At 42.6% G+C, this 19,143-nt stretch overlaps 1 protein-coding gene across 2 annotated transcripts in view; it reads left to right on the forward strand.

The window, feature by feature from the left end:
• LOC118289240 (alpha-1,6-mannosylglycoprotein 6-beta-N-acetylglucosaminyltransferase B-like) overlaps window positions 1–19,143 on the forward strand; it is a 49,271-nt gene that overhangs the window by 21,349 nt on the left and 8,779 nt on the right. The window contains exons 8-12 of one of the 2 annotated variants that reach the window (XM_035616070.2): window positions 3,484–3,653; window positions 14,292–14,423; window positions 16,024–16,157; window positions 17,694–17,824; window positions 18,609–18,614. In XM_035616070.2, coding sequence (XP_035471963.1) covers window positions 3,484–3,653; window positions 14,292–14,423; window positions 16,024–16,157; window positions 17,694–17,824; window positions 18,609–18,614 — 573 coding nt within the window. The remainder of the gene's footprint in view (window positions 1–3,483; window positions 3,654–14,291; window positions 14,424–16,023; window positions 16,158–17,693; window positions 17,825–18,608; window positions 18,615–19,143) is intronic. The other variant, XM_047328364.1, reaches the window with a different exon arrangement.

The following is a 19,143-nucleotide window of genomic DNA, read 5'->3' on the forward strand; positions in this document are numbered from 1 at the left end:
GCATCAGACGTCTGATGAAGTGGCAACGACGCTGGATTCCTCCTGGAGTTTAAATGAGAGTATTTGAAATACTGTAACCTCTAAAATCTTTTTTTTTTTTTTTTAAATCTTTGCATATTTGGAAAAACACAAAAAGTCTTATAAACAGTTATCAGCACTGTTATTGTTACATGATACAAAACTATAAAACTGTGCTGAACACCCACGTCCCAGCGCCGACTTGGTGTTCCAAGCTGCTACACTTTCTTCCTTTGGTTGCAGATCTATTTTTGCCTTTTATTGTGCACGTTTTCATTTGTTAAGATTGGATGGGGTTGAAATGTTCTTCTGTTGCTGCCTGCGAGGTGCCAACAGTCTTCTTTGCTTTAAGCTCAGCCTTTTTGGTTCCAGAGAAAAGGAATAATAACCCAGGTAATAACCCTGTGGTTGAATCACTCAGCGTCAGCCGGTTATTAAGTTTTCCTTCAAATCCACAGACATTTTAGAATAGTTCATAATAGGCAATTGCAAAAATTCAGGTTAAGAGTTATTGTTGGGCACATTCTCAAACAGAAGCTCTGCAAAGGGCCACGTGCAGTCGAGCCAGGAGTATAGGAACAAAGCGTAGCTGTGTGTTCCGTTGAGCATCAGTTGTCGGACAGACGGACACTGTGGCCATAATCAGAAATGGGCCGAGAAACAAGAGCCGTCAAAAAACATCCATGGAAATGAGAAGATGAACAAACTCAGCCGTTCTCAGTTTGGATCGTTCCTCGGGAATATCAGTCGTGCTGAAATGAAAAACAAAAAAACCCCAACCTTTTAGCACGAGAGTCTTTTGAAAAGAATGATGGTGGATGATGGATGATGGTAAAGTTTCTGTCAAATCTTGGACCTTTACACTTGGGACTCAGTATGTTTTCATCCGTTTTAAGTGAACTGACCAGATTAGTCTTTTACTTCAAAAATAGACGTATGCTCTCCACCAGTCACCGCACTCCTTTTGACTAATGTGGGCATGCTCTACACGTGTTTATACTGTGTATAAGGTTCCTTGTCACTGCCTGACGTGTGGGATCATTTATGCCGACGAGCATCCTGTGTGACTAACGCTGTAAGATCTTGGCGCACACAACGACACCCTGACAGCATCACAACAAGTGACTCGGAACACATTTTTCACACGTTTAATTCCTGCGCGGTATTATTAACACTAATTGTGTTTCTTGCTGTAAACGGTTATATCTATTGTCCGTCAAAAGGGTAACTCTGTATAATGTTTTCTGTGACGGTAGAAGAGCTGCAAGCTTGCTGATCGCTGATTATCTTGACATTTTAAATGCGTAACATAGAGCCTGTGATACAGACGAGAGTTGTGGGGTTTGAAGAAGAAGAAGTGGGCATTAAGGAAGCAGAGTCCTGCAAAAGAAAGATGCTCTGCAGACGCTTTATGATAAATTGACTGTTTATATAGCACTTTTCTAGTCTTATCGACCACTCAAAGTGCTTTGCAGCAAGTAACAAGTCACATTCACCCATTCACAGACACACATTCAGCGCTGCTATTTGCTTTATTCATACACTGCCGTGAGAGCCGTCGGAGGCAATTCAGGGTTAAGTGTCTTGCCCAAGGACATGAAGACTGGGGAGGCAGGGTTCGAACCACCCACCATCTGGTTAATGGACAACCCTCTCTCTCCCCGAGCCACAGCCCCCCTAGTGGGGAGTGTAGTTATTTTGGGGGACTTGACTGCGAGTCTAGAGTTGATCTCTTATCGTTTTTTTTTCCTGCTCCATATATCTCTCATCATATTATGTTCATGTGCCTCTTTTCAACGTTAATTCTGATGTCTTGGTCAGCACTGAAATACGAATGTACTGTACAGTATATCCAGGATGTACATATACAGTATATATACAGTAATCAAATAATTTATACACAAATGATTTTGAACAATTCCAGTTTGTTTTGATGCTTCATTCATCACTGACCCTTTTTCAACACATTTGCATGCATGCCATATGTTTATGTATGGAGCATCATATGAATATAGCACAGTGTCATTATTGTACTATAGATCTTGTTTGCACAGAGCATACAGTATGCACCACTCTCTACTTCCCTCTGCAGCTGAAAAGTGGCTTAATGCGCCGAAAGCTCAAACGAAACATGCCGAATGAAAGAAATTAATTTGTTCCGCTTTGCCTTTTCGTAACAAGTTGACAGAGTCCTGCCATTCTACGGGGTGATGCCATAGACTGTAAATAAAAAAGGAACGTAGCCAGCGTGTCCTGAAAGTGCCTGAAACCTGTTTTATCTTCGAAAAACAAAGGTGGCACTGGTGAAAATGCTCAACCCGAGGCTTCAAAATGACTTGGGTGATGAGTGTGTCCCGACTTTTGTCAACGAAGATTTAATTTCTTTTGTGTCTGTTACAGCATATGTACAGTATATGTGGTGTAACTCACTTGCTCTGTTCTGTTGTATCTTTGCATTGGTCTTCTGTAAAACTATGTAGATCAGAGAGCTTGTTTTCATGACAATCAAATCTTTGCCTGTGGCGGTAACGTCAGCGACCTATCACAGACAAGAGCAGCCCCTGCTTTTCTAACTACCTACTTTCACAAAGATGACTATCAATGACTATCATTATGTTCCTCCTCTTGACTCTGCTATTTGACCCCGTCAATAACAGTGTGCATCAAAAGAAGGGACGTTCAGCCATCACCTACTGTATCAAAACTATAATACTGGCATTGAGAAATTTTGTGTAAGTCTACAAAGCCCTCATTGAAAATGACTTCATACATCTCAAAAGCTCATTGATGTTTGTTTTGTTTAAACTAGGTTCTAGCCCTTGTCTGCTAGTCTCCTCAAGGATATTCAGAAATTGCATGCATGCCAACTGAGCTGTCTCCTCAAACTGGTCTAGGGTGAAGAACAGTCAGTTATTACTTACTCTCATACCCATAAAAGGAAAGGTGAATAAATGTGCGGTATAGTCGTAGAATCTAGAAAAAAGTAATTCTGGAGAAAAAAAAATCAAACGCTCCCCTAATTCATTCTTGGGTTGAGACACGGCGAATTTCAATCAACGTGACTAAATGTACAGTGTCCCCTAAAACTAATTTTAACAGCCGAGATATTCCATCGTTCCCCATCAGCAATTAAACTGCTCACATTTCGTTCTGCATATCAATTGGCCCTCAACAGGTCAGTTTGTCAGTTCAACTCCCCGCACAGCTGATTGTATTTCCTGGGAGTTGCTTTGGTGGGAATATGCTGTCACTTGATTCCTCACTTCCATTACACACTCAATTATATTTAAAAATTTGACATTACCGATCCATGGCAAATGTATGAATATATGTAAATGTGAAATATTTGAAGCGTATTCTGAAAATTGGATGCTCTGGCAAAATCTCAATTATTGAGTGAGAAGAGAAAAATGTCAGGTTGATGTAAAATAACGACATGTTCTCTCTCCCTCCATATGAATTCAGATTCTCGTCCATGTGGGCTTCCTGACAGAGGAGTCCGGGGACGTGTTCAGTCCCAAGGTGCTGAAGGGGGGTCCTCTGGGTGAGATGGTGCAATGGGCCGACATCCTCACCGTCCTCCATGTGCTGGGGCACGACCTCAAGATCTCGGTTTCGCTCAAGGAGCTGCACGGGTGAGTCACTGTTCGACTTGTTCCTCTCTGATTCTGTTATTCTCTCACATTACTTTGAAAGCTTGAGGCGGAACGTCTGCAGACGAAGCTCTGTGCGCTGTTGTTTCATGAAAATGCAAAACATCAAGCATTCTCTTGTTTCTCATTCTCTCGTGTTGTTGCTCTTTCTGGATGCTCTTCACATGATCAACCGCCCGATCGGAGCGCTTTTGCCCACACGCTGTTTTCAATCACCTTTCGCCACACACAGTTACGCTGTCTCTCTCTCCTGCAGAGAGCCTATTCAACCCGAGGGCTTGACAGCATCTCTGCAGCCTGTGCACCTCCTCATTTCTGACATAACGTGCTTGTCGCTCGTCTACAAGAACATAAGTCCTCATCCCAGCAGACACACACACACACACACACACACACACACACACACACACACACACACACACAGTTTATGCACAATGTGCCATCCAGTCCGACAGAAAAGATGTTTCTCCTCTAAGACTATTGTGCCATTGTGGGACTATTGATTTTCACACTGATGAGGTGTGTGACTAAGGGCTCCAGCCTCGGCTTGGATATTTTTCCAGTTGCCGGTTGTGATCTTTCATCAGCACTGCTCTGCCTTCACGTTGGCGTGAAGAGGTAAGGGCATTGATGAGTCGGAGCTGCCCTTTGATCTGAGATTCAAGGCTGCGAAGAGAAGCTGCTTTCATGAGAACAGGCTGTGGAGACCAGCGAGGTGGGAAGGATGGCGCAGGAGGAATGCTTCTGTTGGCTGTGCTATTATTTACCCCACTAATTGGTGTCATGGTGTATTGAATCACCGCAGTGTGTCGACTTTAGGAGCGCCATTCGAAATCCTGAGAACAATTTCAGGAGAAGATCTGACTCACAGAGGAACATGGGCCGAGGTTGGGGCTTGCACTGCCAGCTGGTGTGTGTGTGTGTGTGTGTGTGTGTGTGTGTGTGTGTGTGTGTGTGTGTGTGTGTGTGTGTGTGTGTGTGTGTGTGTGTGTGTGTGTGTGTGTGTGTGTGTGTGTGTGTGTGTGTGTGTGTGTGTGTGTGTGTGTGAGTGTGTGAGTGTGTGAGTGAGTGAGTGAGAGTTTATGCTACAGCAGAGACAATTGAGGTTTTATGAACACTTATGTAAGTGTGTCCATTAAGGCTGATATTGCTCTTTATTCTTTTGGACATGAAGTGTTCAGCCTCAGAGAAAAAAACAATATAAGTAAAATATTAAAACACAACCAAGTATCAACATCACTGACTGTAGTTCCTCTTTGCATGCAGCCCCACAATACGCAATCCAGTGTTTATGTCCCCCCTCTCTGTAATGGCCTTCTTAAAACTGGCCTGTTAATGGCAGATGCCGAACGTCCATAAACCCCTCTTCTGTGACTGTTAATGAACAGAGATAGGGAAGGCTTTCTCTACATCCCTTACTCTTCCCCTCCCACGTGCTATTACACTGACAGATCGTTCTGTGGGTTGTGCTCCCACAGATTCCCCCAGGCTTGTATCTATTTACATTTCCGACTCTTCACTTTCCCACCCAGGCTTTGGAGAGGAGCTAGACGGCCTGCTGTGGCTCTCATGTGGACAGAATTGTTGATATGCTTAGTGCTTTCTCCAATAGACGGATTAGCCACATCGGGAGCTCAGTTACAGTGGGAGTCAGACGGTTACTATGCACCACATAATTGGTTCTAATTGGCAACTCTCACGCTCTCTGGTGGCTTCACTGAGTAGACACTTTGGCTAATGGCGTCTTCCCTTCGCCGTCCTGCTTAGACAAATCTGTTAAGCTCACACGTCCACAGTAAGATCTGACCGCAGATCCTCCACTGACTCTCTCTGGACAAAAAACACGTAGTCTTTTCTCTCTAAACACACAAGATATTCTCAAGGTTGCACCGATCAAACCCCAAAAGAGTAGTTGTAATTATTTATTTCATGCAATTGCAATTAATATACATTTGGTTTTCATCCAATATTGGTTTTGTTAAGTTGTTGTTTGTTCCATCTCCATTTCTTATCTTCAAATAGAAAATGTGCATAAAGCAGGTGGAGGGGAAACACCTTTTTTTTAGATCACATAATGTAGATGATGCATCAAGTGTTTATCCAAAGACAACAGGAACATTTATATGTAGCACTATGCTCAACAGTTGTCCATGTGTATCATGTTTATCATCTTCATATTAACAGGGAACAGTGACACGCTCCTCGCTCACCTCACTGCCCCCTGTGGTGCAAAGAAATATTTTCCATTGTGGCGACATCAGCTCTGCCATCTGGCCTAACAAAATATGTCATATTGCGAGCATGGCTCTAGTTAATCATCACCTTATCGTGAAGCTGTGAAATTCAAAGCACCTCTGAGTGTCATTGTGTCCCGATGGTGCTACGAAAGCGAGTAGAAAAACAGTAGAAACTAAATAATATAAAATAATATAGAATCTTTCAAGTTGTCTTGAATCGTACTTCCTCACATGCCGCCAAATGTTACTCTATGATCATCATTCAAGGACCAGTTGAAACGGATTAAGTGTAAGAGCTGATTGATTTCCGTGTCCGCATCATTCAATCTCTGTGCGCAATCTTGAACTCAAGCAGTATCCATTCACATTTTTTTCCAATGCGACCGAACGTTGCACTGCAGCATCAAAAATGAAACACTGAGATTTAAGTTGAGACGTGAACCCTCTTTGACGGGAAGACGAGTCGCGAAGAGAACAGTAAAACACGGAATCCACGCCGAAGCAGAGTGGTGCTGATGACAGAACAAGAGGAGCGGTAAAGTCTCTCATCGTTCCTGGATTCACTGTAATCGAGGTGGAGACTGAAGTGGCTCCGACATCGTGTCTGTCAGTAAGACTCTGCGGGGAGCGCCCCGTGGCAGTTTGCAGAGGGGCAAAGACACGGCTGTTACATCGGCTCGGGGACGTCCCTTCATCTCCTCCCAGTGCGACGTGGGTAATTAGCCTGCGACGGAGCGTGGCGCCTCTGCACCTGAGGAGCGGGGGAAACGGAGGCGGCGGGGAGCCGTCAGGTACGGCAAGTTCTGTCAGCAGAGCGGAGGGGGGGTTGTATGCACACAACACCGCCACTAAGTAGTGTTGTCATCCAAATAATCTGAAGAGACCAATATTTCTGATTCACCACACTCCCTCACAGGATGGTTGCAACTCCAATCAAACTCACGCTGATGTCATTTCGCTGTTTGCTTTTTCATACTCTCTGGCATTTTCACGCCCCCCTGCTCTCCATTGCTTTTGCGTTCATTTTGCCGACGCGTTTATCCAAAGCGACTTACAATCATCGAGGCAGGTAGCGTTACCCCCCGACCTCAGCAGCGGTGTAACCCGCCGAGCTATACCAGCTGCTCTCCGGCTTGACACGCAAGATCAGAGAGTGCTGCTTTGCGTAGATGCTTCGCCGATGGCATTCCTACACAGATTAGGCGTCGTCTTCGCCCCTGTTTCTCGCTGCAAAAATACAGACGAGCCGGAATTGTGCGATCAGTGGCCTCAAGAAATGCTGAGAAATGTCTGACTGGACCGGTCAAACGCGCCTGCAATCCACGAAACGCAGCACGATGACAGCTTTACGCAGGCGTTCTGTGGTGTCAAATGAGAAACTTGACCAACACAGAGCTTTATTATCCTGCCAGCGTCAGGTTGTGCCTCGCCATGAGACGCTGATGCACTCTCACCCTGCAGCCCTCTGATTGACGGGAAATAAAACATAGGCCGACATCATCAGGATTCAGCTTCGACAGCTTATTACGCTGATTTATTGAGGTTGACATTGAGGTACTTCTGTGTTGCAGTCAAATTGGATTCCTTTTTAATTTTGATTTCTACCGAGCATTTAAAAAATGTTCAGAGAAAAATCCATCCAATGCTGTATCCTTTTGAGGGTCCAGAATTTAATTATAATTTTTAATTGCGCCGACTACAGGAGCCTTCGCCGAATAAATAAAAACATAATCACAGTATAATGTGGTTTTATTGTTAGGAAAAAATATTTTTCACATTTATCAAGATATTTTCATGTTTTTACGACACACAGACTTCAAACTCCGTCACATTATGACGACAAACTTTCCTTGTGATGGAAATACTATTTATCTTGTTACGAGAAACGTTTGATGTTATTATGTCATATTGTCATAACATGAAACGTATTAGCTAGCATATGTTGTCACAACGTGAAATCACTGTTGACTGATGGAACGTGTGAGGTGAACCGACGACATTGACGTGGTGTGATCAAGTTCCACCGTGTGCTCGGCTCGACGCGCGGCGAGATTCTGCTGTTATCGAGCACGGCGGACGATACCGCGATAAGTTTGCTCACACTAAGAAGGACGAATCGGTCCGACCCTCTGGAGGTTTGATCAGCTGGAGAACAAGCATAACCGTTACAGCTGCATCCAAACCGGGTGTATTAATATACATATATGCATCGCATCGAGCTATTTCTCCATCTTTGCCGTACACCACAGGGGTCTAGAAACTGTAACAAGTGACAATGTACATTTGGTCACGTTGGTTGAAATTCGCCGTGTCTCAACTCAAGAATGAATCAAATTGTGTGAATATTCTTCAATCCATGTATTCTCTTTACACGTTTCCTCATTCTCACACAAGTTGGTGCTCCTAAAAATATATTATCACATACAGCAATATCGATATAATTTAACACAGTAAATTAAACGATCTATCTAATGTATATGTTTTGTTTCAATCTAAATCGTTTCACAGAATAAATAGATACAGTTTACATTGTTCAAAAAGAATAAATTCTTGTCATACAGTGACAGATATATGTATAGATATGTTTTTACGTCATAATAACATTTAAATAGGTTATGACAAGTGAGATATCTTGTAATAACAAGCTTTTCACTGAAGTACATGATACGACCCAGTTTTCTTTTCTGTTGTGGCAGCAATAAGCGATCGTAGGAAACGGCGTTTGGAGAAAAAATAAATTGCAATTAGACTAATTTCTACTTCATGCTTCAGGCGGCAATACGCTGCCAAACCAGAACGATTTGAATGAATCGATCTCTTCTCAGATGTTGCGTCCCTACAAAACGAAAACAGTTTTTCTCCTGTGGAAGAAGAACCATGTTCACCACAGCTTAAGAAAATCAGGTTCTCTTGTCTCTTAATGACGGCTCAGAAAAGTGCTCCCACAAAGAGAGTGAAGAGGAGACACACAAATGAGCAGCGGATTTTTGCACTCCTTCTTAGTAATTGGAAAAGCAAACTGTTACATCTGAAGTTTGATATAATTGATGTTTTTCCCCACCCCTAAACACAGTTACATTTCCATCCTTTTAATGAAATCAGAAAATAATGAGCCTGCGTTGCTCTGTACAAAGTACAACCCCAAAGTCTCTCAGAGGAGCTGAGCGGAGCTGTGTCTTGCTAAAGGTTTTCATATTTACTTTTTATCATTATCATTTATTTTTATTCCATTTTGTTTTACTAATTAGGTTGATCATTAATATATGTTCCACTAAATTTACCTTCATTGACCTCTTACTCTCTTAGTATAATGGGTTTTTGTGTAATACTTTATTCATTGTTGTTTTCATTGCTTTTTTAAATTTTATTTCATTCATATATCTTTTACCATCTTAACCACCCCTCTTTCATTGTTGCTTTTTCAATTATTGATTGTCTTGGTCTTCATTTGTCTTTGATTCACTTTTTACATCCCATGTTTTGACAAGCAAGTACTTTGAATTGCATTTGTTTGAAAGGTGCTATGTGGATAAAGTTTGATTGATTGATAAATTGATTGAAAGTAGATAGAGGGTCTCTCGTGTGCTCTGAGAGCGGCCATTCTCTCGAGCTATTTTAAAATGAATTTGGAGCCTAGCACATCAAAGTGGCACATCTGCCTTGTGTGATTATGAACCTGACAATATGTGAGTTTTTTTGTCTCCTTCCACTCTCCTGCTGTAAGTGATGGATTAGCATACCGGGCCCCGCTCCCTGTGCCAGTGGGGGCTTTACACAGTGTGGTGCATCAACTCTCCTCTCTGCCCATGTCATTCTGTTCACACGGTGAGCCGTCTCTCCAGCCTGCAGCCCTCAGTAAACCGCCAGCCTCGGCCCTCTGAGAATCTGCGACAGCCAATTCCCCTCCCTGTTTGATATTTACGTTCTTCCTTTAAGAAGTACTGCAGCAGAGTGTGGCTCCCTCTGTATTCCCCCAAACTGGAGAGTTGCCACGGCGCCCTTGGCCAGCTGTGAAGGAGGGAAAGTGTGCCCGATGGTGGTTGGCAAGTGTCGTCAGGAAATGTATGCCCGTCTTGCCCCTTTATTTCTTTTGTAAAAATCCTTCTTTCATAACTTATTTTATTTCCTCACTGAAGCCTGAGCGGGTCACAAAAACAGATTTTTCTTTCTGTGTCGGAGAGCCATCACTGAGAGTGCTCGTAGATTTGCTGCCTCTTTTTACTGCTGAGAAGAGAACAACTGCGTTTGCTATGTTCATCACAATGAAGCAAAATGTTACAAATATGCAAAGGCAAAAAAAAAGAAATGTGTCGATGATGATTGAGATGAACATCATGGAGGCATAAGCTGACTGACATACGGCTGCAGTGACCGTACTTAATAAATAAATAAATTGTTGATTCTGGCTTTTCATGGGATTTTCAGCTAATGATGAAAATGATAAAATAATGCCAGCCTTATCCTTTTAATCTGATGTGTGTGCGTGCATCTGCGAAGGAGATAAAGCGAGAGAGAGGGTTGTTTGTTTTTTCATGTGTATGCATACTGCGTGTGTGCGTGCATGCATGCGTGCGTGCGCGTGTGCGTGTGCGTGTGTGTGTGTGTGTGTATGTGTGTGTGTGTGTGTGTGTGTGTGTCATTTCCCCACTTTTGGCTCATAATGCTCTTTAATCCCTTTACTCTTGCCTCAAAGTTTCTCTGGATTTGCATATATCCAATTAAACCTGTGAACGGCAGCACCTTCAGTGCCTCTGTGAGGAGCAGAGTCACATACGGCCACTGTGATACATCTGCTCTTGCATTAGTGTGTGTCAGCATTAAACTATGAGGGGCCCCCAAAGGCCATAATTCTGAACTTAAGCTCGCACAGTGGACTCTCCCACACACATTTATGAAACACACAGACACACATGCAATACTGGAAAATAGAACTACACATATGCTATTGAAAACAAATACACGCCCTGACGCAGCAGAGGAAACGTTTGTTTTGGTGTAATGTGCTCAATTTAAGGAGGCGACAGACAGCTTTCATGCAATTTGAACAAATAACCTTGAGTTAAATGTCTGATAGTATTAATAAGAAGGCTGGTTGTGTTACTTGCTGATCTAATAGAGGTAAGGCAGACTGCATGTCATTTTTGAAGCCTCTCAAGACCCGAAGCTCTCTCCATGGAGTGAAAGTCCGTCCGAGGTTCACTCTTTTTCTGTCGCTCTCCTTCTTTTGTTCCTAAAGCAGCGGGATTCTTTTCTTCTCTTTCTTGAATTGTTTTTGCAAATTCATCGTGCTTTTGTCAATTTCATCACTGGCGAGAAATACCATATTCTTCCATGTTTCAGGTTATGCATTGGGTGACCCATTTCCTTTGTGCTGTAAATCGAGTCGTCATTTTCCTGCAGTCCCCTCCCCGCCTGCAGGCAATGAAAATAAGATAGTGAACGCAAGGCTTATAGGGGGCCAATATAGGCACGGATGGCGTTGTTTTTCTATCACCATTACACTGTGCAATCAGTTTGAGCAACGAGATGACGAGTTTAGGCCAAAAAGTTGTCTATTCCCACTTTCATTTCAGTGTTTTTTCTGTAAAATGTAAAATATGGAATTTCCATAAACTGCTGCATTTGATCTTTTGCGAAGCACTTTTGTAATCCATGTAGATTCATTTGATTTCTTTTACTAAATTTACTGGCCTGCATTCATTTACTGGCCAGCATTCATGTGGTAAGATCCTGTCGACTGCTCTGTACTGAAGTCCACCTGGCTGCGTACTGCAAGAAATACAGAATCCTACTGCTGGGTGTGGACTTTTGAGTGATGAAACCGCAGCGTAAAGCACTGTCGGCTGGCAGACTCTTGCTCATTATCCCTTATATTGTCGGGGAACTGGCCGCCATGCCACTTTCCACAAGGCTGCAGTGCTGACTAAACTATGTTCACTGGTGACAGGAAGATCGATAGTCCCCATGTTTTGCAGGTGTGTGTGTGTGTGTGTGTGTGTGTGTGTGTGTGTGTGTGTGTGTGTGTGTGTGTGTGTGTGTGTGTGTGTGTGTGTGTGTGTGTGTGTGTGTGTGTGTGTGTGTGTGTGTGTGTGTGTGTGTGTGTGTGTGTGTGTGTGTGAGAGTGTGTGTGAGAGTGTGTGTGAGAGTGTGTGTGTGTTCCCTAGCCAGGTACAGAGAGGAAGGTCACGGGTCTGTGACTACTGCTGCTGTGGGAACTTTCATGAAGAGGATGCAGTTGTGACACCAACACCAACAGTGGCTGAGCCCAGTGCTGTCCTCGTTTGAAGTGCATTCTTTGCCATTGGTCCCTTTACTTTGTCACACATATTTAAACAGGCACATTGACCATGTTCTTATTTTTGTTGGCTCACCTTTTTGTTTTGTTTTTGTAAAATGTATATAACTTTTTTGGATTTACACCGTCTGGTCCTTTTTCTATTGCAGTTTATTGGGTTGCAGTCTTCGGTTCAGTCTTCTTTGTTGTTTTATCAAATACACTTTAGCCGCTTTCAGACATGCACCGAAGTCCAGATATTTACCAAGATCTCTCCAGAGGGGCTTTACGTGAGAACGCAAATGTCTGCAAATGTTGCTCCTGCCATTTACTAGAACTTTTTCCTGCCAGCCCCCGAGTTTAAAGAGTTTTTAGTTCTTGACATCTATAACCCTGGTATGGTGGATGTTAGGGTTGGTTTTCAAGCATATAGAAGTCATAAGTCAGGTTTGCATGAAATTTCAAGAAATTAGTATAATGCCCTCACAAGTACAAGTTTGTGTTTATGTGTATGCACTTGATAAATATTCTATAGTTAGAGGAGAATGGAGTTAATGGAGAGTTCCTCCATTTTACAAACTTTAGTGTTCCTGTCACGTTATCATGAAACACAGTAAACTACATTTAATGGACAAAGTATTTTACAGGTCTGCACTTCCACTTCCCCCTGCTGTGGCTTTTAATAACAGCTGAAGTTTGACAAGGCGGCACCTTCTCTTGTAATGCACACGGACACGCTTGATTGTGTTTTTCTCAAACAAAGCGCCGCCTTGATCCCAACTGGAAGCGGTGCAGTCTGAAAAGCTGCACTGTACTTTGTCATTGTTGACAACACATTTTGCATTTCCTGTTTTTCTCCCTTCTTTTGGTAACAAACGGCCTTTTTATAACTACTCCCGTCTAGTTTTATTTATGCCTTTTTTTTCTTCAGATAGCAATTGAATTCAAGACTGATCAAGTCAGGATGGTTCGCTGCACAGAAAAGGAAAGCAACAAGTGGAACTAAATTCAAGCACTGACTTGTATTCTCACAAATGCAATTCATGCAGTAAATATGCAAAGACTATAACTGCCATTGATGCATGTGAGAACTATACAGGGCACAATATGCAGTATATAAGATACTAGACCTGGTTTAATATACAGTATACTGCAGCCTTGTTTTTAATCAGTGCTTTCCTCATTATACTGTATTCATGATTATTCTCTAAAGTCTGCTGTCTTCCTGTCAATCCTCGAAAGAAGGAAACCACATGTGAGAAGTGCTCGGACTGTGTAACGATGAAGGCACGAGTGCTGCTTTAGAAAACAGCCCTCCCTCTGCATCAGTAAGAGATGTGTGGTTAAATGAGCGTGCATTGCGTCTCAAGGTAAGACCTGTGTGTTATTTCGCGCGTGAGTCAGCGCAAGTTGTGCAGACGAACTGGGCGACTTCCCGGTGTGAGACATCGGCGCCTGGTAGCGTGGAATTCTGTGGTCGCTTGCTTGAATGGCTCTGTTGTCATCTCGCCGAGGGGCGCAGAGATGCTTCACGATGCAATTGGGTGCTTTCATTCTCCCCGTCTTCTCTCGCTCTCTCTCTTCCAACCATCCTCAACTCATGCGTGCGCCCTCCTACACACTTCAGAGGAATGGGAGAAATTGCACAAATGCTGTCCTATCAAAATCAATCAGTCTCCGGATCGGTTGTTTGCATTGAGGTGGAGTGAAATTATCATATTGGCATCACAATAATGTTGTAAGATTCCTCGGCAACAATGCATTCACCTGCACAGGTACAACGATGCTGGAGCAACGATATCAGCGGGTTGTTGTGTCACATTAACTGTTTAGAAATGCTGTGACTATTGGTTGACTACAGCTCGGACATAAGTGTTGGACCAAAGGCAAGCGTGCAAACTTTTAGATGAGCAGAACCTCAGTGAAGATTCTCTTCAAGCACTCAAAACATTGGACCTGCCCCAAATATTTTCTCTATAGCGTTTTCGAATAATAGAAACATTTTGTTTTCTCCTTTTGTGTTCTTCATCTCCTCTATAGGATTAAAGTGAGTGCTTTTCATGCCTCTGTATGACACGTGTGACTATAAAATCGGACCTGTGTGTTCAGGTTTTTGGGCGTACCTCCAGGAAGAGGAAGTTGCCCACTGACGGGACCTCTGCCCTTTGACCTCATCTACACCGACTACCACGGCCTGCAGCAGATGAAGCAACACATGGGTCTTTCACTGAGGAAGCACAAGTCAGTCCTTTTTTCCCTTTCTCTCTAGTCTCATTTAAGACATTCTCTGTTGGTTTACCGAGCTCTGTTTCTTTTGTTTGTTTGTTGCATCCATTCTCTTAAGCTGTAATTGCCTTTCTGATGAAATACATCGCTATTGGCTTATTGAGCGGCTGGCGTTACAGGCTGGTAGACACTGGGCCACGAACTCACCTGTGCATCAGCATGAGTCTCCCTGTCGGGGCAGTCTAATTTGGCCACTTTACACACTGATCAATGAAGCAGGTGCAGACTCCTGGGCTGATGTCACTATGCATCACGTAGAAAAAAGTTGTTGTAGGCAAATTCACAAGTGCATTCGGGCGAAATACAATGGCTGGATAATTAATGTCAATTAGAGTTGGTGAGAGTTTTGCTCTTTTGTTCCATGTGGGCAGCACAGGAGCAATTACGGTGTAAAAAAAAAACCCAAATAAACAGCTTTAGATACCAAATACAACCCTGGGAGGTAATAAAATTTATGAAAAAGGAAAAGAATAAAAGAAAGAAACATCTTAAAATTAGAGCAATATGGAGATAAAGATAATCATCAGGGGTGTGACACCGTTTTTAGATCATGTGGTAGATGTATTACAGCTTGTTAGCATCGTGCATATTTTGATTTGCATGTATAAGAAGAGAAGGATGCTACATTAGGTAAATACCCGAGCAGTTGGCACATTCACAGTAACTCATCCTTGATCTGTCTAAATGCTCCCTTAGCAGGGCAGCAGCCAAAGGCCTCTGTTGATTCCAGTCAGTATCAGTCGAAGGTCATCTGATCAAACAGAACTTCTACAGCCGTCAAAGAGTGACAGACCAATACTCTCATTTACACCACAGCCCTGACTCTGATTAGAGATGCGGGGCATTGATAAATCTTCTCAGATTGGAGTACGTCAATGGATTTCCTGTCCTCCCGGTGTGAATATTCACTGCTGATCAACTGCTGATGTTATCTTTTTTCTGTCTTTTCCCGAGCTGCTCAGCATGAACTGAATGGTCCATGCAGCGCATTTTAAGATATTTTCGTGTTGACGATGTCGAGGCAGCAGCGTCTATCCCCTGTTGGAATGTTGCCTTGATATGGAAAAACATTGAGCATTTTCCAGTCAATCCTAAAACACTTGCACATGGCAAGAGTTCAAAATTTCAGAGAAGTATTTTTGATCCGTGCTGCGTTTGACTCACATTCATCTTGCGCCAGTGCAGCTGGTGTCACGATGTGCTCCAGCAGAGGGCCCGGCGATGGCTGCGAAACAAGGCCGTAATTTAAGACCTCAGTCGTCTCACCTTGAGGCTTCGTGTGAGCTCTGCTCAATGAGGGGAGCCTGACTGGGCACATGGATATCTGTCACCACTGACGGCTTTGACAAACCACTGTGACAGCGAGATACTGTTATAGCACTGAGATACATAACTCAACATGAGGATTCTTTTCTTTTTTTGTACACAGCTGAGATTGTTCTCGTACTATTTTTTGCTGTGTGTGTCACTTATTCCGGGGAACTTTGATGACTTGAAAGCAAGAGGGCAGCCTCGTTCTAATTTTAATGTAGGTCCATTTCTTATTTTGTCCCAGGTGCCACATCCGAGTCATTGACACCTTTGGCACCGAGCCGGCTTACAACCACGAGGAATACGCCACGCTGCACGGCTACAGAACCAACTGGGGCTACTGGAACCTGCATGGCCAACAGTACATGACCATGTTCCGTATGTGGACTTTGATATTTTTTCTCTCACACACAGGTTTCCACTTTTGCTGCAACTGAGATTGAGGCAGCTGGCAGAGCATCTCAAGTCCTCACTAATGATTATAATGAGGTGCTCTGATATGCCTGGGGCCGTCGCAGACGAGGCTTTGGGGCGAAAAAACACACCCCAGAACTGGTTCAGAACAGCCGTGCCTGCACAGATGCCCAAAGCCGCCGACTGTGGCCAAGCACCACCGGTTTCATACGCACACACACACACACACACACACACACACACACACACACACACACAAACTCATACAAATTCACGGCGCATTAGATGAAATTGGTGGCAGGAGAAACCTCAGCTGTTTGTACTAGTCTCCAATTAATTAAGTGGGCAGCTTTCGCTGTTTCCAAAATACTTACTGTTATCACAAAGCACAACGCAGAGATATGTCAGCTTTCATCTCAGGTTTGAGAATTGGATTAAAAAAATACAAAAAACTGTTACTTTTGCCTTCCCACTCGACAGCTCCCTGGTGAGGTAGATGTCCTTTGTGTTGGCTACCAGCGTTGTTTTGTGTCCTGGAAGCTGCGGCACATTAAAGCTGCAATCCATAATCCTCTGTTTGATAAAACTACGACAAAGAGGATGGAGCGGAAAGTTTCACTTGTGAAGTTTTTGTTGGTCCTCAAAAGAGGAACAGTTTATTTATATGATTATAAATGAGGTATATTCTATATAACATAGTCTATTTGAGTTGATCAGATATGACGATGCTGAGGTTGAGCTTGTTTGTTGCATGTGTGGAGTAAATGTATCTTGTTGTGTTTTGTTCTGTCCTCTTGTTCTGTTATGGTAGTAAGTATATGGTTGTGGGTTTATGTTTTGCTGCTATTGGGCATTATATATTCTGATATGTAGTCGCGCATCTTTTTTTAGTAATAGAAACTTACAGAAATACAAACACAAACTGATCTGAAAACTTTTAATAAAGGGGTTAAACGCAGGCTGAAACAAAACAGAACCTGCAATCAAAGATTTTTTTTCGGGTTAATTTATGCATTTCTTATGCATGCTTTTTAAATTAGAAAACCCTAACCAGGCGCAAGGACTGCAAATTAGCCACAGCGAGAAATCCTACATGCAAAACATGTGTATCCAGTTCCTGCCGCCTATTACAATATTTTTCTGCGTTGTCCCTGTCAAATAAGCAAATCAATAAAATAAATAGATAAATTTATTTAGAAATCAAAAAAAAAAAAAATATATATATATATATATATATAAATATCTGGAGGGAAATATGCTGCATAGATTAATGATGAAGTTAGCACAGAATACAGATGAATGGAATTGTAAAGTTATTAAAACATTATGAAGTTCAGCATTACAGGTTTTTTCATAGCCCTCCTTCTCATTCTGCATTATCCACATGCACAGTGTTCTAGATCTCCTCAACAACTACATGAGGGTTTTTTTTCCCCCCTGCAGACGTGAAATTGGACTTGTGATGTTGTATTTGCCAATTGCTTTGTTTGTCCTTGGCAGCCCACACTCCAGACAACTCTTTCATGGGTTTTGTGGCAGAGGAACTGAATGAGACGGAGAGACTGAACATTCAGAGGAACAAGGTTAACAATATGGCTGTGGTGTATGGAAAAGAATCCAGCATGTGGAAGGTTGGTATCACACAATAACCCCTGCAATCACTGTTTATTGAAGCACATCTCATCACATAATCTGTGATGAGAGGATATTATTTGAGCATGAGTGGATTCATAACATGTTCGCATTAGGTTGCCTGAGAAAGATTTTTTGTCTTCCATAGTTATATAGTAAATCAAATACATGTTGATGAAGGTGTTTTGAATGTGATAAAAGGAGGATAAAAGCAGCGCTTGGAGAACTTTTAATTGTATCACATTCGCCAACTGTGAAACGCCCACTAGATATTACACTTCCGATCCAAACAACTCCTCCAGGTTTCCGTCCTGAAGTGTGACGGTAGAGGAACAGTTGTTTTTTTTGTTTTGAGTAAATTTTCCCTCCAAGGTACAAGCAAAGTTTCTCATGTGCGCTGTAACCTTCAAGTGAGCTGCTGCAGCTTCCAAAGGTTTGCTTCGCTTGAATTTGGCTCCACAGCTTTGTTCCTACTCTGCCACGGCGTTCACTGTTTCTCAGGACAACTTGAGCTGCAATGTAATGTTTTTATATACATCTGAAATATTGTGTCAGGGTCTCTCCAGACGACGAATGGCCCCTCATTGAGGGCAGCCGCTTCATTGGCCTCAGTTTTTTGAGATTTACCGTACATGTAAAAAGTCATATGTGAGGGGAAATGACTTGTACTTTGTGTTACATTCTATCTTTCTGTGTACATCTGTCTCCCCCTACCCGTCCCCCTCTTCTTCACAATTCTGTTCTCGCCCTGTACTGTAATGCATCATTGATGAATCCACACAGCTTCAAGTAAGTACACCTGCTTCTTGGCAAAATCGATTCTCCAAATGCCAAAGCCCAGACCGAGAGGGTTCCTAGAATTGTTTTGTTGCTCAAAGAATATGTTTTGTTGGATATCCCAAAATATATGTTCACAGTTATCAGCACATAATTTGTATCCGTTATATAAACCTAGGGTTAAGTAAAATGATAAATCGAAATTAGTTTTTAATAAATTATGGAATTAAGTTGTATGGAATGTTGGATTCCCATTACATGATTTTGGTCGTGTGATTTCATCTCCATGTTGCTCTGGGACTGAACTGATTAAAATGGCCCAAGATGAAAAATGAGGAGTAGCACTCAGGTGACATTTATTAATGCTTAATGCCTTGAAGACATAGCAATCGTAAATAATTCATAAAATCCCCCCAGAAACGCTTTTTGAGATGAACAACTTCAGTTAAATTATTCAGGCAAATTGTCTCCACATGGCAACACACACAATGTACATTGATCTAATGACGCTATTAACCTCACAGTGCTGGATGGTGACCAG

The sequence above is a fragment of the Scophthalmus maximus genome, chromosome 17 (genome assembly GCF_022379125.1).
Source record: "Scophthalmus maximus strain ysfricsl-2021 chromosome 17, ASM2237912v1, whole genome shotgun sequence".
NCBI classification, from domain to species: Eukaryota; Metazoa; Chordata; class Actinopteri; order Pleuronectiformes; family Scophthalmidae; genus Scophthalmus; species Scophthalmus maximus.